At 43.1% G+C, this 27,474-nt stretch overlaps 1 protein-coding gene across 2 annotated transcripts in view; it reads left to right on the forward strand.

Annotated features, from left to right (window-relative positions):
* mllt3 (MLLT3 super elongation complex subunit) overlaps positions 1-27,071 on the forward strand; it is a 49,233-nt gene extending 22,162 nt beyond the window's left edge. Inside the window, exons 3-14 of one of the 2 annotated variants that reach the window (XM_076725632.1) lie at positions 4,128-4,210; positions 4,327-4,470; positions 6,671-6,709; positions 7,354-7,482; positions 10,459-11,034; positions 17,840-17,909; positions 18,629-18,682; positions 19,285-19,423; positions 20,412-20,508; positions 20,646-20,714; positions 21,260-21,331; positions 24,832-27,071. In XM_076725632.1, the coding sequence (XP_076581747.1) occupies positions 4,128-4,210; positions 4,327-4,470; positions 6,671-6,709; positions 7,354-7,482; positions 10,459-11,034; positions 17,840-17,909; positions 18,629-18,682; positions 19,285-19,423; positions 20,412-20,508; positions 20,646-20,714; positions 21,260-21,331; positions 24,832-24,963 (1,604 nt within the window). In that variant the 3' untranslated portion in view covers positions 24,964-27,071. The remainder of the gene's footprint in view (positions 1-4,127; positions 4,211-4,326; positions 4,471-6,670; positions 6,710-7,353; positions 7,483-10,458; positions 11,035-17,839; positions 17,910-18,628; positions 18,683-19,284; positions 19,424-20,411; positions 20,509-20,645; positions 20,715-21,259; positions 21,332-24,831) is intronic. The other variant, XM_076725633.1, reaches the window with a different exon arrangement.
* The last annotated feature ends 403 nt before the right edge of the window (positions 27,072-27,474 follow it).

Genomic DNA, 27,474 nt, shown 5'->3' on the forward strand with positions numbered 1-27,474 from the left:
TTTTCATTGTTTTTTCTTATAAAATGGCAGAAAATGGTGGCAAATGCCCATATAATTTCCCATTGCTCAAAGTTCCGTATTGATATTCGTATTTGTGACCATTAGTCAAAGACATTCAGTGTACTATCATACTGTATATGACAATGACAAGCTTCAAGGTCTTATGTTTTGAGGCTGGAACCCACAAATTTGTACAAAAAAGAAAAGTAAAAGGTTATTGGAAAATAACCAGTAAGGTACCAGAAATGGCAGCACAGAACTGCTGAACATATGTTCGAGGTTATTTTGGTACATTTTGGTTTTAAGGGGAATATCTACCAATATGCCATTATATACCAGCTTTGTAACTGTTATTGATATCAGTGGTCTAACTGTTAACTCTAGCTGCAACTGAAAATGTCTCCGCATGACCTCACGTCTAACCAGTTACTCGTGCAAATAAGAAAAATATACTAACACATGTCCGGAGTTGATGTGCTTGAGTGTGAATTTTTCTTTCCATTCTGATGCGGTTCAGCCCATCTCCCTCTCCACCTCGGTTCATGTAAAGGTGTGCTGGTGAATGGGCTCTTTTAGTTGGATGTAATTGAACCTGACCCACATGCACAATTAACTCTAACCCATAATATTTGCTCAGCGGTATTGGGTTTTGGCTGGCTCGGCCCCAGTGGTGAGGTCGACCTCGGCGTAGTCAGCTGAGCCATCAATCACTGCTGCTCCCTGAAGGGGCAGGGCTCCAAAAAGAAACAGGAGAGCACAGTGATGATTTGGTTGGTGCCAGAGCTTGGTCAGTCAGAGGATGACTCAAGGTATTTCCAAGGTCTCCTGCATTGCTGAAAGCCAAGCTGTCAGTTGTATGCAAAAAAGATATTACGTTTTTCCGGACGTCTGATGTGCCCGCTTTAGGATTGGCTGAGGGACCAAATAGTTCTTGAGCTCCTGTTAAGAACTGATATATGACACCAAATGCTGAGTCAGAGTCTTAGTCTGTTTACATTATATCATGATCAGCTATATGCTGATTTTTAATTTTGTTAGTGTTATACTGTTTCAACTTCCTTTAATGATGTTATTACAAACTCTAACACTGATTCATTTGAGAGTGTGGGCTCATTTTTGTTTAAAAAAACATGTTCCTATTCAGCAAATAACATGCTGAAAAAAAAAACATCTTTTATTGTTTTGGCAACAATGAGAAGTGGCATCCAGTCTGAACCCTCACAGGGTTCCGCTTCACCTGAGAAACATTCGTTCACACAGTCTGTGGTACATTTCTTAATGTTCGCAATTTAATATTGATAATAACGTTTTAGTGTTATGATTCAATATTATCATGATGTGCCTCAGTATTGTGTTTTTTGCAATATTATGTAATAGTCATTGCTGATATAGCTATAGTGATTACAAAAATTACAATAATAATAAATGAGAGTAATTGTAATGATAATGTCAAGATGACAGCCATGAAATGTATTTGACACCCCAGTCCACCTGCAATTTGTTTGTGGGATCATTCCTCGCTTATGAAGACCGACGGGGCGAGCATCTGCGTGCTAGCCTCTAACTCGCAGCACGCCATGCAGTCGTCTCCACTTGACTCACTGTTTACATCCCACATTCTCTCCCTGAAACCTCCATCTCAGCCTATAGTGGCTCCTCAGGGTACTGTTCCCCCTGCTAGCTCCCCCCAGCAACCCCATCTGTCATTCACCCTCTCAATGGGAACTTTCCCCTTATAGACCATGATCCTCCTCTAAACGCAGCACACAGCATGTCGGCAACAGAGTACTGACTCTGCAAGCCAAATCAGCTGAAAATATGGACGCAGCCTGTCGTAAGTTTGCCCTGTACAACATCCGATCTCTCGCCAACAAAACCCCTGTGGTCAGTGACTTCATCACAGATCACAACCTGGACTGTTTATGTCTCACGGAAATGTGGACGCCAGAGAATGATTTTCTGTTCTGGCATCACATCATATACCATCACCTATGCTGCACTAGCCATCCCAGACCATAATGCTGTATTTTCACGTTAAACCAGAAGATCTCATCCGTTTAATTATCTTCAACCCCCTTCCTGCTCCCACCCTCTCACTACAGGATCTAATGGACTACAATAATACACACCTGAACTACGTCAGTTCAAGACTTTAGGTCGACCTGGAGAGTCTCTGCACCAAGACTGGACTTGCTGTCCATAAACAAATGTATTGTCATCATGTACTCCACTACAGAAATGCCATCTCAGCTAAAACCTCTTGTTGTCCAAACATCATCAATACAGGTGAAGGGAAATTTCTCTTATCCACAGTGAAAAGGTTACTTCAGACCACCTCGAGTCAAAATGAACATGAAGTTTTTCAGCTATGCATAAGCAGCTGGCTCTGCTAACATCACGCAGACCAACTGACCATCAACAAGTGTCATGAAACTGCCACCATCCACTGTCCTATATGACTGCAGTCTTCCAACAGAAAGTCCCATTTTTGAGCTCATTTCTCAGTCCTACACCTCTATGTCACCTGGAGCCAATCCCCACAACCCGAGTTAGAGCATGCCTTCCCTGATAGCCTCCATTATCAACTCCTCTCTGTCCGCTGACACAGTCCTCCTTCCACTAAAAATTGCTTTAATCAGACCAACAGTGAAAAAACCTGGTTTAGAGCCTAAATGAAGTTCAGAAGTTCAGTTCTACCTTGACAACAATAATCTGTGCGAACAATTCCAATCCAGTTTCCATGCCCGAATCGTGGCACATAAGGCACATAACGATCTCCTCTCTGTTGCATCCTCTTTTTCACTACTGTATTGTTTTCTAACTCATTTGCTGAGCTTTGTCCCTGTGCTCGCTGCATGTCTTACTATTAACTACGTTGGTGTGTAATTTCTGATGCTTTGTTGTTTAGTCTTTTATTTTATTGTTGATCTTTTATGATGTAAAGTAACCTTGATAACCATGACAGGCACCATAAAATCAAACCTATTGTTATTATCAGCAGTAGCGGTGGTGGTGGTTGTCATAGTTTGACAAACAACACCTTCATTTACTCGCTTTTACTCAACACAAATTGATTGATTTTGATTTAATGAGGAAACTAAACAAAAAACTACTGTTTTCAAGGGCAAAATTGCATTTTCTTGAGCAACAGTCATTTAATCTGCTGATAAACTAAACAGTCAATCACACAGTCAATCAACGGATATGGAAAATAATCATCAGGTTAATTGATAATGGAAATAGCCATTAGTTGCAGCTCGAATTGGAATGAGTTGTTTTACATGATGCTTATTTGTATTATCGCTGCATATGAAATTCTTATCTGATCTCCAGGGAGGCAACTAATGAGGATCCGAACAAAGTAGCTTATGTATGATACATTATAAGATGTAGCAAGTTTTCCATCCATGCTTTTAGTCAGAGTGACATGATCTGCAGATGAACCGAAGCTAAGACCAGCCTTTATGTGTGCTCTCAGTAAACACACTCCGGTCTCCACATACATGGACTTAATTGGTACTCCTTCCATGGAGTCCACTGGGAGTGAGGCTGACAAACACGCTCCTCCAGGGATGAACACCTGAGCACCTGATTGTGTTTGTCTTTAAAGGCCCATGGGGATGAGGAGTCTTCACCTTGTCATGAGCTGGGTGGATTCACAAGCTTTAAAAGGCCCTGCTTCTAATTTAAGCCACTTTTTTTTTTTTGTATTGCTCTCAGCGCAGGTAATGAAAATGGGAGTTAATGAGATCTCATGAGAATGGAGCTGCAGGTTTAGTGGCTCAGTGCGTTCAGTGACACGCTGAAAGACTTTCAAAAGCAATCGCCACAGTCACCGTTGATTTCATACACTACTTCACCTGATTTTTGCGTCCTGAATGGTGAGAGAATGTGATCGATATAATAATAGTTTGGACTATTGGTGTTCAGCAGAGTGCCTGTCCCCCAGCAACCGCCACCACACACACAGGCTGCTGCTGCTGTGCACTCAAAAGCGATTGGATGAGGGCAGCTGCTTTGTATTTCATCGAACTTGATGAATTTAAACCAGTCTTTCTGCTTTGCTAGTCACCTTGTTTTGAAGGTCGATGGTCTCTCTTTAATATTACATTTATTTTTTATTTCAGTGTGCAAGGATCCACCGTACAAAGTGGAGGAGTCTGGATACGCTGGCTTCATCTTGCCCATTGAAGTTTACTTCAAAAACAAGGTGCATTTAAGTGTTAATCACCAGCAAAGTGAACATGATGTTGAGTAAGGTCTGATAGACTGACTGTGACTGTTCGCCTCTTTTCTCTCTTTGGGTGGATCACCGCTTCTCCTTAGGAAGAACCGAAGAAAGTTCGCTTTGATTACGACTTGTTCCTGCACCTGGAGGGCCACCCGCCTGTCAATCATCTCCGCTGTGAGAAGCTCACCTTCAACAACCCAACAGAGGAGTTTCGTAGGAAGCTACTGAAAGCCGGAGGGGTAGGAGTGTGAGGGATTGAGTGACATCTCTTAATGTGATACAGAAACTTCTGCTGCTGCTACGTAACGCCAAAAACTCTATTTTTCCAGGGAAAGTCGATGGAGATTGCTGTTTTCCAGAAATACTCTTGTACCCTCTCACACATACTTCTACACCATCAATCTGCAATTTGAAAGTCGATCATTCAAGTCATTAGTCGAGAAGTCAGCTTGCATTTTATCAGTCAGATCACTTTTTGTAGCGACATCATGGAGCAACAGAATGGAAGGATGTAAACTTGACAAACCAAGTTACTAAATGACAACAAAGCGTACTGATGGAATTAGAGAGGCGCGATAGACACGGGGAGCAGCATGGCTTGTTTCTGTTCACTGCTCCAACACTCTCAGCTCCGGTGCTGAGTGTGAGTGAAGTCTGCTAAACTAGTTTAGAACCAGATGCTGGTACAGACTCCTCTACTGCCATCCACTGTGACTGAGTGTTTGGCTCACAGAGCTGTCAGAAGCCTGGCTGGAGAGAAGATTTTAGGACTGAACTATGAGCAGAAAGCGCACTTATTATTTCTCTGTGTGGAAATCTGATGTTTTCGCATCACAGATAGCGAACAAAGGCATTAACGTGTGTGTGTCTTACAGATGAAACATGAGACCAATCAAGGCTAATTTTGGAGTTTGGAGTTCAATATTCCAGGAGTAAAATCTGAGAAATGATGCCAGATTTTATTTAATGGCACGATCACATTTTTTTTTTTTCTAAACATTTCCAGCCCTGAGAAACTGCTCTTTGTTTAACTCTGAGGCTCCACAGCTGTTAGTGACTGTGAGCACCAAATCATTCTGTTACAGTACATTAGGTGTAACCGAACCGCGCCTGTTATCTGTTCTCCTGCTCTGCTCTGAAGAGGCTGCTTTATTGTTTGACCGGTATTGTCTGAGCTTCTCTTCGATTTTATCATTTTATTTAAGAACTGTTCCTCAACGTACAGGATATAATGAAACCTATACAGTGCTGAACAAATGATTTTAAATGTAGCCAAAACTGAGATTAGCTGATCTAGTCATTAACTGTAAGTGTAATGTCCCTGATCTTTTTTTTTTTTTCCTGATACCGTCCAATCTGAGATTTGGCCCACCTCACTTTTCACATCTTGGCTCAAAGCTATGAAGTTGATAAGCTTGAATTATTGATATGATGGAGATAAAAGTTTAATATGGAGAGTGTGACTCCTGAAACGGACATGATGCAATGAGCTGCAGTAGAGAGAAGTCGCAATTACAGGAACACTCAGTCCACTCGCTGGTGTACAGTGGTGCCTCTATTACCTCATAAACAATCTTTGGGTGAGTGCACCGGCTTGCAGAGAGCACAAAAAGCCGACAACAGGCAAGCTGAAGTTTGGCCAGTCATCAAGTTACTCACAAGCTGCCCCCAGCATTGTTTGTCATTTTAAATGGTGAGAGCGACGGTCTGTGCCAGCTAAAAATGAGAAGCTGCTTGCTGACTGTTGTGTTAATTGCTTTTTGCTAATAAGAGAGGAGAGATAACAGCTTCATTATAGTCGGAGCTAGCTGAGTCAATAACCGGTGCAACCAAATAATGTTTCACATTCTCTAATTTTGACTCGCATTTGAAGCTAAATGCTTGCAGTGCAGAGGCCAGCTGTCATTAAGGAGAGCCACGCTGCAGCATTACAAGGCTGATGTCAACAAAATATAGCAGAGTTCAGTTATCTGCTTTATTTTAGTCAAAACGATCATTAAAATATGCACAAATCTGCCCTGATATCAAGCCTTAGGATCAGTTTGGGACACGCTAGCTGCTTCTCCAGTGCTGGGTGCAGTCAGTCTGTTGGCACACAGCCAGAGGACCCCTGTAGTCTGGAGGTTTTATGACTGGAGCTAAGTGCTCTGTATTTACTTTGCCCCGCACTCCCACCTTAGCCTCAGAAAGGACTCAAGTGCTGACACAGATCACGTCGAAGCTTACATTCTCTTTTGTCAGGATGAGAGTCTGAAGGGTCTTCAGTGTCGTTACTCTGTTCATTCACTTCCAGGTTACTTTACCACTCTGTATTCCACAGATATGGACATTGATAAATAATGCTACCAACACTTGGCTAAGCTTAAATTATTTGTATTTAATAGGATTAAGCTGTATGGGATAATTATCTCTCTCTTTTGTCGTCCCTATCTTAAACAGCAACGGGATCCCCACAAACGAAGTGCAGAAGACTCAAAAGTAAGATTTCCAGCATGCTTTGGGGGTCTTGGATGAAAAAAGATGAATGAAGATTTGGACACCTGTATAAAGTGGTTTCAAATAGCTTTCGGTGTAATGATAGCAGCACTCCTGGCTGGGAGATTTACCATTGTGTTCCTCAGCACTCATACAGTCACACTGAGGCAGCTGTGTTGTCTTTACTTGCATATTCTGGCTATCTTTGTAGCCCTGTAACGTCTGCAAGATGTTCCAGGAAAACCATGCAGCTTTACACATTAGAATGTTTGACATTTGAGGCTCTTGGCATTGAAAATGGCACTGCACTAATGCATAACGATTAGGTCATCCTTGAGTCTAATAAGTGATTACTCTTAGTTCATACTGGACCACTTGAAGTAACCAACAATCACTTTGCTTTCCAAACAATTCTAGATCGATTGTGTTGGTTTTCATTTGTGTGACAAGAGTGAGGTGTCAATATTATTTACTTACCGACACCTCCAGAGTGCAGCAATTAACTTGTTATATGTTCTTTGATCAATCCACACCAACGGTACTGAAAAGGATTTAACTTCGATACCCAGCCCTACTTGACCCAAAGCAAAATCTTTCAAAGCAAAGACGCCTCTGATTATTTCGGTCTGTTGCTGTTCCTCTGGCAGGTGATGGTAATGCAGGAGGGCTCCTCCTCCCTGTTCGGCCAGCACCTGAAGCTGCCTACACTTCCCAACAGCTCGCTGACGTCCACCTTTTCTGACCCGAAGAAGAGCAAAAGCTTCCACGGGTCAAAGGTCAGTGTTGTTTCCAGACACAGCCTGGAGCGAAACAACCTTCTCCTCTGCCTCCACTCTCAGCCCCACCCAGCTCTGAAACTTTTTACCCCTTCAAAGTCTCCAGTCCCTAATCCCCCACATATTTGGCAGGTTCAAAGACGTCCAATATATTTAAACTCAGGGATTTCAAAGACATCCCACTTTGGCTCAAACAAACTATATCTTGGCTGCCGCTCGGCCGTAAGCACTTGCTCCACTGACTCAGACGTGCTGTGAATCTTCGACAACCTGAGGGCTTGAAGAAGCCCACATTTTGCTCCAATGTCCTTAAAAGCTCGCAATGCACAGAAGTTTCAGACAATAATGTTGTCCAGCGTCAGTGAAGAGAAATGTGTGATTTGAGACATTATATTGTGCAGCACTAAATCATGTATGTCAATAAGCTCTCATGTTGTTTCCATTATGTGTTATTTTTAGTCCTTTTTAAATAGTGTCATTTAAGAGCCAGGTTAGAGAGGCCCATTTCACATGGAAACAGTTTCCAGTCTAAACACAGTGTGTGATGAATTACTCGTGGAGCAGGAGGTCACGCACACACACACACACACACACACACACACCCACACACACACATACACATCCAGAGAAGCCCTAAATACTTACATTTTACCCCATCATTTAAGTCCTATTATGATACTACAGCACCTGATATACAGTGTTTAATATAAAAATTGTGTTTTTAAAATAAGATGAGCCTTTATTGAGTAAAGTGTTAGAGCAGCATACCTGTCGACACTGGGATTTGAAAAGAAGGGAAATTTTCCAGCCCCCCTGCCCCGGGCCATCCCACCATCCCTAGCAATGTCCACATACTCCTTTAGAAAACACACTGAATCCTAAAATCAGAGCAACAAGGATTGGGTTAACTAGTCTCTGCATTAAGTGATTACAGTTAGGTGGTCAGAATCAGATACCTGGTTGAAAGTGAAATGCTGTGAACACCATTTATGTATGATTTTACAAAAAGCATGACTTTGACCAATGTTGCTCATTTCACAAACATTTAGCCATGTATAAAACCTAAACCCGTTATTGAGATTGTGCATTCCATTATTACACATGTAGGTATAATAAGTGGGAATGAAAAGATATATTAAAAATAGCAAATGAAAGTATTGTAGTGTTAATATAATGATATACTGTGTGTATTGTATGCACTGTAAGGTAATTATATAGTAAAAAATGTATAGATGGAGAGAGCTGTTGTATAAAATACAATGAAAGTGTGACTTGAAATAATGTATGCAGGTCTTAAGAATATTTTGTTTCCTCATAAAAGGCCTTAGAAGGTACTAAAAAGTCCTATATTTAATTTACATTGAGTTGATAAAGTCTTGAATATTTTCACTTGCCTGCTATAGGCATTAATTGCATTAAACGTATCATCAGGAGTTTTCATGTACTGCTAGGAGATACTGACAAAAATGCAATGTAGTAATAAATCATTTTTAGGCCTGCACCTGCACAGGTTTTCCATTATACTTTCATGCTTTTGCTGGTATGATTGTGAAACGGGTGTTAAACGCTGTTGAGTGTGGGATTCAAAAGCTCTTAAAAAGTCTTAGATGTAACTTGGTGGACCTTGCTGAAACCCTTAGAATAAGGTAAAAATGTATTCCGTATCTGGTTGTAATTATGATGTGCCTTCAGTTCCACTCCAACAGTAGTATTATTATAGGCCCTTCAGTGATTTACATCAGCTTGGGTCACCTGCTAACCTCCTAATGTCACGGTGCTGAAAGGTTTGTTAAAAAGTGCCACTTTAGTGATCTCTTCAATGTTGATGGCAGTAGAGGCACTGTGTGTCCCCTCCAGAGCACTAAACCAGTTTTTATGTTGGGCTGCCCTGGGAGGGAAATGGGTTCACTGCATGCTGGAGTTTGGAATGAGCCAGCAGCTTTACATCCTGAGGTCCCAGGGTCACCGGCAGATAGACAAAATGAAAGGTTTTAGTGGTGATTGGGCAGAGTTGTAACACACCCTGTCGTCTAGACTGCTTTAATGGGTTTACTGCATTGATGAAATATTGACAAGGGGGCTGGAGGTGAGACCCAGGGACAAATGGCCCCCGTCGTTAGAAGGAATGCATTTCCTCCTTTCTCCACATTGCTCTTCGCTCCACTTTTAAAGTTGTGCATGTGTGGCTGTTGAAAAGGCCCCTTCACCCCACTGAACAGCACTGTTCAAAAGAGGTCCCGAGTTTGCTCTTTAAGCCCATAGATGGGGACTAAGAAGATCCTTTTGATTTTCTTTTAAGAATAGACTTCTTTTCACAGATGGTAATGCCAAACTGCAGGGTGGCATGCATGTTTTCTCTTGTGTAAAAAGCAGAGGATTAATCTTCATTTGACCTCGCTGCCTGGTTTTTGCTCACTTTGTTGTTTGGCACTATGCAGTGTAGAAGATCTACATGTTGTCTAAAGCACCGTCCAAAGTCCACTCAATACAAACAAGGAAGGGGTTTGAACACTGCTTGGAATAGATGAGATTTGAAAAAAATGGGCTCCTGTTTTTCATATTTTGCATTATTGAGCTATTATCAGATGTATTTGCTTTCAGTTGTTATCACAGCAGCACAGGTCCAGGTCTATCCTCAGACAGCAGGATTTCTCAGTGGCCAGTTATGCCCTTGCCCTATTATGTTTGCCCACTGACCTTAAGTGGGATTTCCCTCTACCCTGCTGCATAATCCTGAGAGCTGAAGTTTTTTCTTTTGTGTCTTGGATGATTTTGTGTAATTCTGTTCTAGCATCCTGAATGTTGGATGGAATTTCTTGTTTTTTCGCACAGGACTTAACTTGCCATCATACAGGTGTACATCATGATTTAGACTACTAGCAACCCAAAAATGAATGTTTTGCATATTGTCTTTTGTTCTGCAGGATGTGTTCATACAGTGTATGATCTTTCTCACATGTTGGCTTTAATCCACAGGATGGTTCCAAAGGAAGCTGTACTACCCTTCTTACCACCGCCACAACCACCAGCACCAACAGCAGCTTCTCCAAACTCCACAAACCCTCCAAGGACCATAAAGACAAGCCTCCAAAAGACTTGAAAGAGCCCAAAAGTGCCTTCAGAGACTCTGGCTGGGAACCCAGCAAAGCCTCCAAAGAACCTTCCAGGAAACCCAAAGAGAACCAGCCACTTAGAGATATCAATCCTAAGATGGGCTTCAAGGAACCCAAGTCTTTGTCCAAGGAGCATCGGACTGATGGAATGAACCATGTGTCAGGGCCAAACAAGCGTCTGTCCATCCCCGAAGGTGACGATCACCTGACCAAAAAACGTAAAAAGGGATTTGGGGATGCATCAGGGAAGCAGACGTCAAGCTTAGACGCTCACCATTTGGATAAGAAACTCTTGAAGGATAAATCACAGATGCGAACAAGTAAATTGCGACAGGAAGGTGATGAGGCAGAGCGCAGGAAGGTGTCGACACTTCCACCATTCCAGGAGCTGGTGGACCCCAATGACTCTGACATGGAGGACCAGTCTACCAAATCAGATGTAAGTAGAACATCTTTTTGAAATCTTTTTGGACTTTTAAATACTATCGAAACCAAGAGTCACAGCTGTATGTTAGCTATTTTTGCACAAAGCACCGGGGCTGCAGAGGATAAAAGTTTTGTAGCACAAGTGTAAAACGTCTGTTACCAATTCTAAAAACAACCATAAGTGGTGCAGTTCATCACTTAAACGGGCATGTGACTGGCAGAGGACATTAATGCTGCATACGGGGCACCACCCAAACCTTTACAGGACATGTTTTCAACAAGTATTTTCTTTATTTGACCATGAAGGTAAATTGCTGTACAAAACGCCCATATTACACTTCAAATGAGCAGAACAGATCTCAGTGAATTTATGCCATCATACATACAATATCATTTCATTGTGTGCTGCTTTTGGATGTTCTAACACAAGAAATACCAAAACCAAGCAACAGGGAATGACATTTCACAGGCATGAAGTTATTTTACAATATTTTACTCTTACAAATGTGTTGAATTTGGTACATCACAATAAGTTCTCCTTATTTTAAGATAACATGACCGTCCTGATACTAAATAAAGCTAATTTAACGTATGTCAGATTTATAAAAAAAATGAAAAAATGGGCCATTTTTATTAATGGTATACATCAGTAAGATGTTGTAAACGATATCTATTCTATTGTATATTTTTTATTTCTCTTGCATAAACATGCAGCCTTAAATTTGTCGATTATTCTATGTGACTGTTACACTGCTGCTCTACAGAAGACTACTGATACACCGGATGTGCTGTATATTTTTATAGCAGTGTGTGTGTGTGCTTGTGTGTGTGTGTCTACAAATAAGTATAATATGTGAATATATAAGTGCCCTTTACAAGAGTCAAGCATCATATTTAGCACATGTATACACTTACAGCAAGGAGACCCATGTCCCTTTTATCATGATGGAGGTTTTAGGAGCAGCTGACTGGTGCTTGTACAAGTCCAGCACATTGAACTCTGATTTGAGCTTTCAGACCACTTAACTGGAAAAAGTGGTGCAGGGAGGGGTTGTGGAAAGGTATCCAATTCTTCTAAGGCTTTAAGGGGGAAGATCTGTTGGTGGTCAGTCCTTCCTCTGTGTGGAAGGGCTATAAAATCAAAGAACCAGCAGCGAGAGAGTATTCTTTAATGGTGGTCTGGTGGACTCCAGGGGGTTGGACGGTAGAATGGGAGAGAAGGGGTGTGCACCAATAAACCTTGTGGGAGTTCAGCTGCGTTCGACTGGGTGGCCAAACAGGAAGTGGCCAAAACTGAAGTAAGATTGCTAGAAGATGCAGTTTTGTTGCCTTGTTGACAGCAAATGATTTTTGTCCACTTAAAATATGTTCATGTTGGAAATAATTGAATACAGATCTAGAATGTGCTCACTTACAAACTTATAAAGTGTTCCTCTGCAGCTCCACCTCAAGAGCAGGATTAGAAAAACTGTCTACAGTGGCTCCTTTCATGTATAGGCGTTTGACTGGGTTGCCTGGTCTGCGCACATTTGGTGGAGAACCTCCCCATAAAGAAGGGCTGTTTTCAAGCGAAATGGAAGACAAGAAAGATTTATGGGTTTACAACACCTGAGGAGAAAGGGGGGACGCGGCAGTGAATAGCATGGAGTTCCCCTTTAATCCTTTCAGCTTTTGAAAGAAGAAAATGGGTGAGCGTTTGTGGAAGAAAGGTCTGAATCCCCCTGCTTTGAGCAGTTTTATTTTATGTGACGGTGTTTTCATTTCTATTCTCAAATGTTTGTGTAAAGCGTGGGTCTTTATGTATGGTTCTCTGTCAGGATAGCTTGTTTAGCCAGGGGAGGTATTACTTAGCACTAGCAGAATCTATGTTTTTGACTGCACTGTATGTAAATGCCTTTCAGTTCTCCCATAGAGGGACTGGGGGTCGAGTTGGTTGTAAAGGGGATGCGGGGTGACAAATGCCAGGTGTTTGACTCTCCCCAGGCTAGCAACCCCGGTGGCCGACCCAGCGCGCCGCTCTCATTTCTCATGTGACCACTTGTTTGATCTCAGTCTTTTCCACTGAGCACTGGGCCAGAAACAGCAGAGAGGAGGAAATGTGGAGAAGGTAATGACATGAAGGGAAGTAGGCTGGCGTGTTAGCATGAGAGCCTGGTTTTTAGCACACTGGATATGGCCACAGGCTGAGTGTAGATGTGTAGATGGCTTTTTGTTCAAATATTAAGGTATGTGATATTACAAAGATGACTCATGTAATATTATTGCCAATGTTAAAGCACAAGTTTGATTGACGGTGAATTAATGCATATTTAATATCTGTAATTTGTGCTGCAAACCGCAGCAGTGTCAGTGTAAACGAGTTGGCTTTGTTTGAATGAATCCACAGTGTCAAACTGAAAGGCTTCTTAATTCACATTAAAATAGTTTTGTTTGGACAGCCCCTGCTGGATCACACAAGCAAACCAAATAGTCTTGGTCAGTCTGGTCTTGTTTGCTGGCATTTCTTTTTGGCTGTCCTAACTGTGCCAAGAGTTAAGGGATGACGGCAGATTGATGCCAGAGACTCTGACTAAAGACCATTTATTTTCTTTGAAGAGGGCAGCTTTGGTGGCTTTGACTGAAGCAGGACAAAAGCCCTAAAAGAGGAGCGGTGGTAAGATTTATGGCACCCTGAAGAAGCTGTCCCATAAACCAACAGACCAGCTGTGTGTTGTTTGTAGGAGGTGACAGCCATTGAAGTCACTCTTCCTTTTGTCCTCACTCCTCTTTTTCTCTCAGGTTTCTGCTGGAGGTACCTTTATCGCCACTTTTCTGTTTTCTTGTGCTGCTTGCAGCCTTGTTTTTACACTAACATCTAGGTGCATTTTAGGCTCCCTGTAGACTGACACAGTGACACACTTTAAACGCACATTTGAGGGATGTGAGTGGGTGACACACATCATCCAGCGTGGCTTCACAAGCCTCCTCCCAACTGTGGTCAGATGCAGCTCGGCTTTTGGAAACAGGGCTTTCCATGACGTGTGAATTTCATTGAATAATGACTTTTGATTAGGTAAAAACTACCAAGTATGTGTGCACTTAAAAGGAATTTGACTCCGGTTTAAACATTGCACGCAATGAAGTGTAACTATGTGTAATATGAGAAAACGCTGCTTGACAACAGAAATTTGAAGAACTTGTCAATCTTTGGGATCTTCCTCGTAGTTCTGCTGTATTTTTCACGCGAGGATGCTTCAAATGCACACAATCTAAAAAAAATGCAACATCTCGACTAGCTATTAGAGATGTGCTGCTACACCGGTTTACTATATTTTTGTGGTGAAACATTCTGATGCCAACATTAACAACAGTAACAAAGCCGCTAACCAACTTTCTATTTCTGTGAGTCTCACTGGTTTCAGAGGGCGTTGCAAATCCAACGCTCCTGCCTCCGTGTGCAGTTTTATTTAGATTTTCCACAGATGAGACGCCTTTTACCAGTCAAACAGACGCAGAGCAGCCACAGCAGGACCAGTAAACCAGGCTCCTTGTCTGTTTAGCTCTAGCTAGCCTGCATTTTAGGTCACTGACCAAGAGGAAAATCCCTACGCCGAGATCACAAATGTCATGTTCCTCCTCTCGGCTGTGGTAGTGGTTTTTGTTAGTAGTGATATGGAGATGGTGTACAGACAGGCAGGTGGTGCTAGTAACCTGTAAGAGCCCAAGAAAACTGCACTGCAGTCCATCACTATTATGGTCTAATGCTCTGCCTTTTAACTATTAATGCCCAGCAGATGACAAAGCAAATTTCTTGCACTCCAGGAAGTCTTACAGACACAAGTGTTGAATCATCAACTGTGAAAGAAGCAAAAAAAAAAATATCACACAAGCTCATGAATTTTACCATCAGAAGGTTTGAGGACCGCAACATTGCAAGCAAAGTGAGTACAGATGAGGCTCGTACGTCATCGTTGAGCTGCAACTCCTGATTATCTTCTTTTTGATTCATCTGTCAGCTGTTATCTCAATAAATTGATTAGCCATTTGTTCAGTAGAATATCACAAAGTTATGAAAAATGGCCATCCAGATTTCCCCAAGGTGACGTGTTTGAAGCTCTTGTTTTGGCCAATTAACAATCCAATACTCAAAGTTATTGAGTTTATTATCACAGAGGAGCGTAAAGCAGCTGAAACCAGAGAATTTTGCCTTCAAAAGTGACTCAAACTGAGTGTCAGTTATCAAAAGTTGTCGCAGCTGTGCTGTGATTGTTCTTTCCTTTTAAGTGTTGGTTGTCCTGGTCGATATTGATTCAGTTGTAAAACAGCAGTTAGAGTCATTCAGTTTGTTACAGTTGTCCTTGTTTCGATGTGACGTCACATGTGCTTGACCCATCTCAATGGACAGCCCCTGAAAGTAACTGCAGGACACTGCGGCTTGTGAAAACTGAAAAGTTGCCATTGAATGAAACACACACAGCATTTTGGAAAAAGGCTGTAATTAAATGAAACGGCCAGATGAAGAAACACATTGACCATTTTATAATGGAGCATAAAGAAACACACTCTAAGTCAGATAGAGGGAAAAACTGCACTTCATTAGTAGATTAATTGACCTCCCAGTGATTCCACAGTTTCTTTGGCTGTTATCCCAAACCACAGTACTTACAGCTGGGCAAAAGGCACGGAATAGCATTCACTTTCAAAGCTCTTCAGAACTGTCAACAAATCAGGAGCCATATAATCAAAAACTGTCTGGATGTTCATTTCATCTGCAGCCAAGACTGCTAGCATGAGCTCCTTCTTCCCCTGAGCGCTCACACTCTCACACTGCATCCATGTTGAATTTTATGAGCTGTGAAACTTCGAAGAGGATGGAGAGCAACAAATGATTCTGCATCAAAGTGATCAGAGGTAGCCAGCAGAGCAGAGTGTAGGAGAGACTGCAGACTTTATCTCCTGAGTCCATGCTTACCAGAAATACAGAAGTGTTTTGGTTTTCTAACTAGCTGGTTAAGTACTGTGATACCTCTGTCATACGGGAAGCATGCACACAACCCACATTAAACTGAGAGTTAAAAAACAGAATGACTGTGACTCCACTGTCTCCTGCCTGCAGCTCTGATTGCTGCCATGTGTGCGAGCTCATTGACCGACGGAGTAAACATTTTTTTTTTCTCACAGCCTTTCCTTTTTGTACACTACAACAACGATGAACAATTTCACCTCCACGGCGCATTTGCGGTCGCTTCCCACTGTCGGAACACGCATGGTGATTTCATGTATTTCCTTCCCCCTTCCTGAGATGAATCAGGCTGTGAAAGAAAATATCTGCCCATGTGAGAGCGCAATAAAGACGATTCCTGCAGCGTGCCTGTTGATGCTGGAAAACTAACAGGGGATCTTGAAATGTCTCAAAAAGTATTGGATTCTGTTGCCTTAAAATGGCCTGAGAAGGAATAAAAGTCTTACATTTAATTAACACCTATAAAGTAAATGTGAGACTGGTGCGACAGGTATTGTCAGCAGGTCATTTTCCCTTTCTCTGTCCTTAAACCACACGAGTCCCTCATTTAACACTAAAGGAGTGATTCAGACCTGCATCCAGTTGGCACAAATGGCTTGTTAGATATTTGTTGCAGTGCTGCGTCGTGTGTTTGCCACAGTGTCTTGAAGACAGTCATGAGGCTTGAAGTCAGGTGCCCGCTCACAGCTTCATCAGAGGAAGTGTCCTATTATGAGGCATGAGGTTCTTCTGATATTTGCCAGAGAGTTCATGTGGTTTGCTGGAACAAGCACACAAGGGAGACTACACACAGAAATATGAAGATTTTTCTGATAACAGTGAACCAAACTGGCCCAGATTTTTCTCTTGGCTGTTGTTCAGAATTTATCTCTGTTTCATTAGCATTCTCCCAATGCTTCTCTAAAAGTCTGCCATCATGGCCGACAGGCGGTTTGTGCGACTCTGCAGTGGCAGAAGTGCACGTCAGGAATGTGGAGAAGAGAATCCGTGCAGTGTTTGGAGCTCTAACTATTCTCTCACCTGTGCACACCTGGGATCCCTGCAGAGAGCAGATGTGGCCCACTGATTGGTGCTGTCTAACAGATCCAAAAGCTGACGTTGACTCCTCTGTGGGAGCGTTTGTGGGTGCTTTTCACTGCCTTCTGAAAGAGCCGTACTGGCCTCTGTTACCATAAGAGTCATTAAAACTCAAAATGCAGTAAGGCTCGTGTTTGGACCTACGACCGAGCCACAAGCCAGTCTCTGTGGTGGACTGACATGATGATTATTTGAGCGCAGTCACACACATGACGTTGAACTTAAACATTCCACACTAAATGCAGCGAGCGCTCTTACGCCTCAGCTCTGTCTCCGTGTCGTTTGCTGCATGTGTGCAGCAAATCATTACAGCGAGTGATTTATGGAGCCAAGTGTAGACCTGAGGAAAGAGCAGTGAAGACGGCCTGGCTCTTTTCACACGAAGCCGGCAGCGCGGCTGAACTCTGTGCGGGTTTGCTGGATGGATGTTGGCCCTGACGCTCGGGAGACTTCAAAGAATTAGCGCTGACAAAGACAGACTAATATGCCACCTCACAACGAAAGCAGCACTTAAACTCACTTCAAAGTCTTCAGTCAAGGAACCAGCTGGTTGCTGACATGCAGAAGCCTCTGAATGTGACGAAACCGTGTCCACGAGGGCTGAGCGATACGGCCAGGAGATAAAAGCTTTTCTTCCAGAAGTCGTATTGGTCCAGGTGGAGCCTGTTCCCATTATGCATGCTCTATCTATATTGTGTCTTTTGTTTCTAACTCCTTTCTTTTCTCTTCTTCCTCCCAGTCTGAACAGCCCAGTCCAGCCAGTTCCAGCTCCAGTTCAGGCTTTGCTCCCACGCACCACAAACGACAAGGTAATTATGTGGAACATGCGCAAGTTCCAGCTGATCGGATGTTTGTTGTCTTTTTCAGTCAGTCATTCGCAGCATCTGGTGGTTTCAGTGAAACCTCTGGTCCAGTGTGTTTGGCTGAAATGAAAGGAGCTGAGTCGACGTTCGAATTTAAACTGCACTGTTACTCGTTACTCCTCTCTGACTGAGCTTTGTTATCTTGCCTGTTTGCTCTGAGATTAAAGACACTTTAAGATATGGAATACCTGTCTCACTGCGTGCCTACTGGAATGTAAATAGAGGAGGGAGTGTTCAGACAAATGATGAAATGAGGGACTGCACTGCAATTGGGGCCACTGGTGGAGGGGGAAAAAAAAGTCAGAACATTTCAAGGATTAAGCTGTAATATTTTGAAAACATTACGTTGTTGTAAGAATAATGAAGGAATTTTGAGGAAAACATTATAAGTGAAAAGTTGTAAAAGTCTATTTCAAGATTATAAGGTTGTTTTACAGGAAAACGTGAGAATATTTAAAGTCTAAAGTCAGAATGTTCCGTGTTTCAGTCGCCTTTTCCCATGACTTTTTTTTTGCTTCATTCTGACTTAATTCTCAAAATATTTGGACTTTATTCCACTGCAATCCCCAGATCTAAGTACTGAATGCATAGAGTGAAAGTTAGTCTTTGCGTCTTTCCTTGAGGGTGACCGCTGCTTGTTTGTCTGTAATTTTCTCTGGATGCAGTGGTGGACTTCATCATCAGGAAAAGGGTGGCTATTCCTGCCCCCACTCACACAGGTAACAGTCCCTCTGTGACCTGTGAGGCTCCCAGAATCCTTTGCACATCTGCATGGAGACTATTTTTTCCAGCTTGTCTATATGCATGAAGACTCATGCATCTCTCTGCAGTCATGTTAATAATGGGGTGTTAGACCATGGATGTGGTACCACCCTCCAGAGCACTCATCACTGCTGAGCCAGCAACACGTTGCACATGTGTCCTCTCGCACCCTGTAATGACCTCCACTGCACATCAGTGAGCCACGGTGTTGCACAGGGTGACCCTTCATTACCATGAACACACACAGTCCCGCACACACCGGCCTGCTGCCCCAAACACTCCGTAGAGCACCAAATGTGGATTAACCCACCACTGAAAATAGTCTGTTTCAGTGACGTTTGTCCAGCTGTTTTTAAAGATGAACATCTTCAGTGGGTTTGGAGCTGAGAGCCGCACAAGTGCCACAAGCTCTCCTGGACCACCCCTGCACCTCACAGCATGATGCGCTGCCTTGTGCATGTTTTTACGTGTGCTTCATTGGAAATGATAACCAAAAAAAAAAAAAGAAAGAAAGAAAGAAATCAATGTCAGTGTGGTCTTCTGTGTTCTGCTGACACAGTGCTGGGCCCGTTGCAGTCGGTCATGCAGGATCTGCACTCAGACGACAACGATGACGATTCAGAGGACGACGACGACAACGACATGGACTCTGACCTGGAGCGACCCGCGCACACACATCTCACACACCACCAGCGCAGGTTAGTAAACGGTCGCGACGAGCCTGTTTCTTGACTGACCTGTGCGACACATATTCGTTTCTTGAAACTGTAACAGGCAGCAAACACTGAGGGGATACAGAAGCCGTGGACTTCTGAATAGTTGACTGCAGCTGTGTGGGCTGTTGGGGAGCAGGTTTGAGGATTCTGGCGTGTCCTCACAAGCAGAATGGTGAGCTTGCTGTCAAGAACAAGTCTGGGTTTGGCATAGGGCTCGGATCACCGCATAATGCGGAAGACTCCAGTCAGAACTTGCCTAAATTTATGCTTTACGCTCGATTTACTTTCCTGTACCCTCTCCTGAGTGCCAGGAAATGTGCTTTCAGGTTGGCTATACCACTGCAGCAAGGGCGGCATTGTTAGATATATAAAAGTATAAATCAGTCTGCAGACTGATGATGGCTTAAACCACCATCTTGCTGATGCCAAGACATGTTGTCTTTAAAAAATTTTGAGGAGTTCTGGCCATTTTAGCTGTGTTCTACTGCAGGAAAGGCAATTTTTGAGCGCTCCATACATCTAGCCATGATCGTGCAGGACTTACATATTGCGCTGAAAAACAAATTGTGAGTAGCTTTAAAGCCAGATATTTTTCTCAGGATTTGGTGGAGATCAAGATCAGAGCCTGTCAATATTCATCAGGTGGACACAAACACAACTCCAAATGACTGCCAATATCGCTCTGTGTCTGCAGGATGTGTTTGCTAACACATTAGCCATATCAGCTTTTTTTAAGTGATAATATGTCAGATGTTGTGTCTACAGCTTCTTCTGCTGCCCTCAAGCAGCCAAAAAAATCAGTTATTTGATGGGTTTACAAAAAAACCCTGACCTTCACCGCCGGCGTCATTATGTATAAGATGTACTTTATCACAGCTTAAAGTTGCATTATGCAGCTCAGCAGCCTTCAGAGAGGTTTAAAGCATCTTCTGCTTCTCCACTGTGACCCCACCCACCCACCCACCTCCAGGGTCAGTTTGAGTGATGGCAGTGAGAGTGACAGCTCCTCGCCCTCGCCCCCATCCCGCAATGAAGCCCCACCATTAATAAAGACTACTAATAACCAGGTGAGCTGATGTTATTTCATGCATCAGGTATGTTGTCAGTGTAATGCAATGTACCACAAGGGGACCCCAGGTGTTAACGTGTTTAACTCCACGTAACGCAGAGTGAGTTTGACTCGATGTGTTTACTCTGTCCTCAGATACTGGAAGTGAAGAGTCCCACCAAGCAGAACAAGCAGGACAAGAACAAAAACCTAGATTGTGACAAGGTAAGCATGGCGTCTGTGTTTAGTTTTTCAGTATAAGATGCCCAACATGTTGGCAAAGAGTATACATGTGAAACTGTTGTATTTGTCCAGATTTAAAGCTACTTTAGGGGAAAACTGGCAGCTCTGTTGTTAACTTCTGGTCAGATTCATAATCTTATTTACTTGTTTTCTGATCATATGGATCCTAATTTAAATCAAAATGATTCCTTTTTTAAACTATTATTTCAGCGAAGTTGTCACACAGCTGCTTGTGTTGATGTTGAGAACTTTGGCTTCTTGTGCCACATGGAAGAAAGGGGTTTTGTGGACAATAGATCATTCATATTTCTGAATGTAATGCATCAAAAACGTATCCAAAAGGTATGAAAACTCGGGTATCATATCAGCACTAGTATTGAAGAATTACAGCTGTGTGTATGTAAGCCAGGAGCTGGGTGTTTGTGAAATGCCGCAGCCTGGGACGAGATGCTGGTTGAGCGTGTGTTCATGATCCTGCGCCTTCAGCAGCTTTCTGTGTAAAGTGGCATATGTTATGTGTTTCCCAGGCTTACCTGGATGAGCTGGTGGAACTGCACAAAAGACTGATGACACTAAGAGAAGGACATATACTGCAACAGGTACGTACCATACACTGCAGTGGATCATTGGTGTGTGAACTGAAGGTGCCTGCTTCCTCTAATTCAACTACAGATTTCCTACATCCTACACCACAGTGCATTTCCACATGTGTAACAACTCCAGGCACACACTCCAGATTCAGCATGCTGCACCGCAGTCCTCTGAGGCAGCTGATGGTTGAAGCTGCTTCCTCTGCAGTTCTGTATCTCACCCTGTATTGTTGTTAAAAAGTCTGGAACTCTATAGTCTCTCTAGGAGATGACGAGGTCTAGAGGGAATAGCTTGGTGTGAAACGCTGAAGGACGGCATCATTACGCCTCCGCGCTGGTGACAGTCGCTGCATGCATTATGTTTCCAGGTTGTCCGTCCGTCCCATTCTCGTGAACGCAGCATCTCAGGAGCGCCTTGAGGGAAGTTCTTCAAATTTGGCTCAAATGTTCACTTGTGAACATTTGAAGTGATTCGATTTCAGTGGTCAAAGGCCAAATGTTGCTATGATCTCATGTCCGTCCCATACTCATGAATGCAATATTTCATGAAGGCCGCGAGGGGATTTCTTCCGATCTGGCACAAACATCCACTCGGACTCAAAGATGAACTGATCAGAATTTAGTCATCAAAGGTTACTGTGACCACACAAAACACATTTTTGACCATAACTTAGGAATGGTTGCCAGTTGCGACACAATGTCCCACAAATGGCATTTTATATCCAAAGGTTCAAAGGTCAGCTTCACTGTGACATCATAAAGTTCTGCAGGAACACTTTTCTGTCCATGATTCAGCACCAGAACTCAGGAACAGAAGGAGACTGTGACTGTATTTCACATTTGATCAGACACTGAATTGGTGAAGCCAATCTTGAAACTGCGCTGATTGTAAAGATCTTCTGTATAGATCTTCACTGCATACATTATGAGCATCTTGGCTGGTTGGTGGAGGCAACTGAGAGGCAGAAATTTTAGTTTTTAAGAATATTTTTTCCCGTCTCCCTTCTCCATAGTGCAGTTGAACTGAATTACTCAGACTGCGTGGGTGGATGTGTTGGCCAGAGATTGTGTCGCCGTTGTGTGCCATGTTTTTTGACTCTTTTACACTTGAACACTTTTCATTAAAAAAACGGAGTGCACCCAAAAGCTTCATTTGCATGATAAAATAGTAACAATGCCCTCAGCCCCCCTGTTTGGGTACAGTTTTGTAACTGTCACCCGTTTCATCCCCCTTGAGTTGAGCAGACCTGATAACGTCACTACAACTTTCCCTAAGTGTCTGTAAGGGGGGTCTGATGGAGAGGGAGGCGCCACTCTGCTGTTTTGATATGGTAAAAAGTTAACAAGTGGTTTGAGTGTTTTTGCTGTCGGTGAAAGGTCTAGTGTCGGCTGTGGGTCAGTTCCTCAAAGTTAAGGGCTTGAAAGCATCTGTGTAGTCAGCTGACAGAAGTCAAAATCACTCAGTTATACCTCTGTGATATCAATATTTTCATTTTATTACCTGAAGCAGGAGCTCTGAAGCACCATATACTCGTGTGAAACTGTAGCGTTAGCAAGTTAGCTCAACAGCCAACGTGAGACAACTAACTAGCATGTTTGTGGTGGTCATCCCTTACTGGTATGGACTCAAGTGACATCACTTGAGGACATTCATCAGCCTTCAGCTCCAGCTCCAAGTCGAGACCCTTTTTTACAAATGCATGTACGCTGATGTATAAAATTAGTGGAGTTCCTCTTTAAATATGTCTGTAATGGAGCTATTTTGGTCTGATTTTCTAGAAACAGATTAACATTGAGCGTTAGTTATAAGTTAGTAAACACTGGTGATTATATTCTACTATTAGTAAATAGTAATTTAGTAAATAAGATTATAATAAGTAAATGAATGTAAATGAAATAGAAGCTAGCCCTAGCGTTGAATTCCAGTAGGTAAGAATAAGAGATGCAGCATGGAGCAGTAAGTGCAGCTTATGATTAGGCAGACATAGTTCAAACAGTGACCTAATCTGGCGTTTTACTGGAAATCTCCTGACATAACATCATTTAGTTTATGTTTGGGTCATAACCAATGAAAATGACTCCATCTCCAGTGTTCAGTGGATGGTGATGTCTTTAGGAGAACCAGAGTCCGTTGCCAGTAAGAAAACAGTGAATGTAGTTGAGGTTTGGGCTGTGATATTATCACTAACATTCCTGCTTTATTATCTTCTGTGAAGAGTTACACTGACCTGCCAAGATCCAGATTAAAAAAGGGGGAAAAAAGGAAAGCTGTATTGGCTGGCTTCCCGTAGTTTTCGCTGATCTCAGCATAATATCGGTCCGCGCCTGATCTATTGGTCCGCTATATTGTTGCGTCGGATTAGAAGAGGAGCTGCGATCTGTTACAGATCCTCTGCAATCTGCAGCTTCATCTGGAAGCAATGAATTATTTGGTTAACCTCTCTCCACCTAAGAGATTGCATGTTTCTTGCTTATATTCTCGCGGCGTATCATATTACGGTATTAGTGGATCTTCCCAGCTGCGGCTGCCAAGTTCTGCCTCGCTCCCCTAACAAGACGTCTGGCTCTGAGGAAACAAGAAATCCCATCCAAAGCAGCGCACAGCTTTAACTTGCACAGTAATCAAGCTAATCTACCAGAGTTCACCAACTGGCTCCACTTCCTGTTACAAGAGATGGAAATGATTAACTCGCAGCCTCTCCTGCGCGCTGGTGGGGACCACATATGGAATCGCAGAGAGCGCTGCAGTGCAGACGGTCCTCAGACGGCCGAGCCTGACATGAGTTTGGTAGCTGTTTCCAGTTGAAGTGGATCCTAAACAGCGACGAAAATGAGCAAACAGGCCAAATCGGCAAACCACCAGACTAACACAAGGCACCAGAGTGGAATGAGAGACGCGAGGCGTGATCATCTGACTTAGATCTTCTCTGTCATGAAAACAAGCTGTAATTTTTCCCACATTTCTGAGAACTACACCAAGATATATAGCATGGTGTTGCCTGTGCTCCCCCAGGACTCCCAACCCCAAGCTTTCATTTCCACCACTGGTTACATGTTCTGAAACCAGTAAAACAGAGCAAAGGCGCATGGGGGAGGAGGCCATGCTCATTTCCATTACATTAGATTAGAAGCTTTGCCCAAACTGTAAAACACTTCGACCCCACGTCCAGCCAGATCAAACGCGTCCACACACTCTTTTCTTTTCGCTCGTAAAGCAGAACTTCTCTGCTGAGCTGCCACTGTTTGTTTGTGTGTCTGTGTGTGTGGGTTTTATTTGAACTCCATTAAAGAAAAATGGGATTAAGTGGATTGTTAAGTTGGTTATTGTTTGCGGTGAGAGAGGCTGCGCACTGATGTTATTTCAGCTCCTTTCATTTGCTTGCTTTGGCTTCATATTAAGTTAATCGCAAACTGTTTACTTGCATATGCAATTAGCATTTTCTCACAGAGCCGTGATTACAGACAGAAATCCATGCTGTTCTTACCCAACTGTGCTCTCTGCCCTCCAGATTGTGAACCTCATTGAAGAGACCGGACACTTCCACATCACAAACACTACTTTTGATTTCGACCTTTGCTCCTTGGACAGAAGTACAGTCAGAAAGCTCCAGAGTTACCTGGAAACCTCTGGACTGTCCTGAGGCTCTGAGCAGCTGGCTGCTGGATCTCTGTCTCCACACAGACTTTTGATTTTTCTTGAATAAACTCCAATTTTGGATGCAATGCAAAAGCCCCACTGTGGCTGGGTCCAGTTGCTGTGCGTCCAGCCTGCAGGTTGGACTGGGCTCTCTGAATGAAGAGGTGGTCCCGCTACTGAAACCAGAGCCAGGTGTCGTGGGGATGAGCCCTGTCGATCAGGAGATCACCCAGAAAGCCTTGAAAACTTCACATGATTTATAGGAAAGAAGAAGAAGCGGCGACGTTGTTGCTCTTAATGAATGTGCATATTTTACCATGTATGTGTCTTGATTTGTTGTTCATTGTGACAAATGCATGGTCAACATTGCCTTACAACATTGTAAGTCTTATTTATTGAATTTAATTTGCAGGTGTGTGTGTGCGTGCGTGCGTGCGTGCGTGTGTGCGTGCGTGCGTGTGTGTGTGTGTACTTGAAATGGCAAAAAAAAAACAAAAAAAAAAACAGCAGAATAAGACTTTGTTGAAGCACTTCACAAGAGGCATATGTTTGAATCTGTGTGACAGCTGATCATTACTACAACACTCAACACGTCAGTGGCTTGAAATGAAGCTGATTGTCAAACTGAATCATTTCAATGGGAACAAAACACTGCCAGCAGGCGCGAAGGCCACGCTGATAGATTTCCATTACCACCCATAGCAAACATGATATACGCGTGTGTGTGCGCGACACTGTTGGAACTTCTGTATTTTGTTTTAGGAGATGGTATTTGTTCATGTGCAGCTTGCATTGTGCAAAAAACTACTTTTTCAGCAGCCTTGCAGAAGCACTCCTCAATCTTGCAAGGTCAGTTTTTGGGAGAATCCAGCGAGAGGTCAGGCCAGTCAGTGAAGGGAAGCAGGTATTTTCAAAATACAACGGGGATTGGATTGGGTTAAAGCTGCATCCGTGTGTGATTGAAGTCTTTTCAGTCGCCTACTAGTTTCAGTGCACTGACACAAGCAAATACAACAAAACACTACAAACCACAAATGTGTTTCAAGAGCCAAAACACAAACTTGACCATTTGCTAAGCCCCGCCCCCTTAGTTACTGTTGCTACACCTGTCGAACTTTTCATTCTGGCACTGAGCGTGTGTTTTCAGAGATGACGGTGGCAGATTTAGCAGCAAAGCCGGCATCTTCGATTCTTCGATTCCTCTCAAAAGCAGGCTCGTTCCTCGCTGACGGCTGTGGATCCTTTCAGCTAAAAGTACGTCCTGTTAGCTGATTGTGTGTAGCTCACTCATGGAAGCTGATGCTAATGGTTAAACTTCAGAGTCAGCTCAGAAATCCAGCTGATGTTTCCATGTGACTCATTTTAAAACGAGAACCTTGAATAGGGTCTGCTCGAGGTCCTGAGCTAGTTGCAGCTTAGCTCAGTGGATGTGTCGGTTACTAATCAGCAGGTTAGCCAGACATGCTAACATTTGCAGCTTTAGGGCAGACAATGCTGTAAACTCTTGAGATACCAGGTATCATACTTAGTAGAGCTTCATGCACACCGCCTACTTACAGTTGCAAAGCTATGATTGGACAGTAGGTGGTTGGAGGCGGGGTTTAGCCAAAGGTCAGCCAGAATCTCAAAACCGTAAATTTGCCTGGTCTGCAGATAACGGCACACATTTCAGATATCTCAGAGACGTTCACGGTGTTGCACCCTGTTGAAAACGCTGCTGCTCATTTTCACGCCTCTGCACGCCTGACCAATCAGGCGAGGTGGCTGTTATTGTTGGATTGTCTGCTTCAGAAAGTTAGGAAATGTTTCAGATTCCCATTTGAGCAGATGTGTCTGCAGTGGTGTTTCAGATGTTGTTAGACAATTCAGAAAGCACGGCGTTTGAAGCAAAATGAGGCGTTCAGTGTGCAGGCATTACTCGAGTTTTGCTACACTGCATCTGAGTTTCAGCTAAAAACAGCCTTTTTTTTTGGTGAAGCCTCTGTGTGCTGCATTTTAGAATATTCGGTGCGCCCAGTGGTAGCATAAAAAAAGTCATTATCTCCCTCCCCCTCTGCATCATGGATGTTACCAACAGCAACCATTTCTACTGGAAATATCAGCTTTTGGTACAAACAAACAAACAAAAAAAACATTTCGGAGGGAGCGTCACAACATGAAGATCGTACACACAGTGGCTTTAAGTCGTCTTCTCACAGAAAGCTCATGTTAAAAGATGTTTTTCTGTTATTGGATTTATTTTCAACATGACTTGCAGACTCCGTCGATCAGTGCGTTTATCTGCGAGGAGCACACCATCACATCATTTCACAAGTCCGGCATCATTTGGCAGTTGTTCATTCCCATATTGTGACACTGTATAAAGTAAGACAAGAGTGACTGCTGGAGTGAGCTGAGCACAAATCACAGAGGTGAAAGTTCTCATGATACAATCGAAGATCCGTTTTTACCAAATCCAGGACTAACGTGCTGCAGCAGGTCCCGCCCACCTGCTTATCGCCTGTTTGTTGTGTCT

Source organism: Chaetodon auriga, chromosome 24, assembly GCF_051107435.1.
Source record: "Chaetodon auriga isolate fChaAug3 chromosome 24, fChaAug3.hap1, whole genome shotgun sequence".
In the NCBI taxonomy this organism is placed as follows: Eukaryota; Metazoa; Chordata; class Actinopteri; order Chaetodontiformes; family Chaetodontidae; genus Chaetodon; species Chaetodon auriga.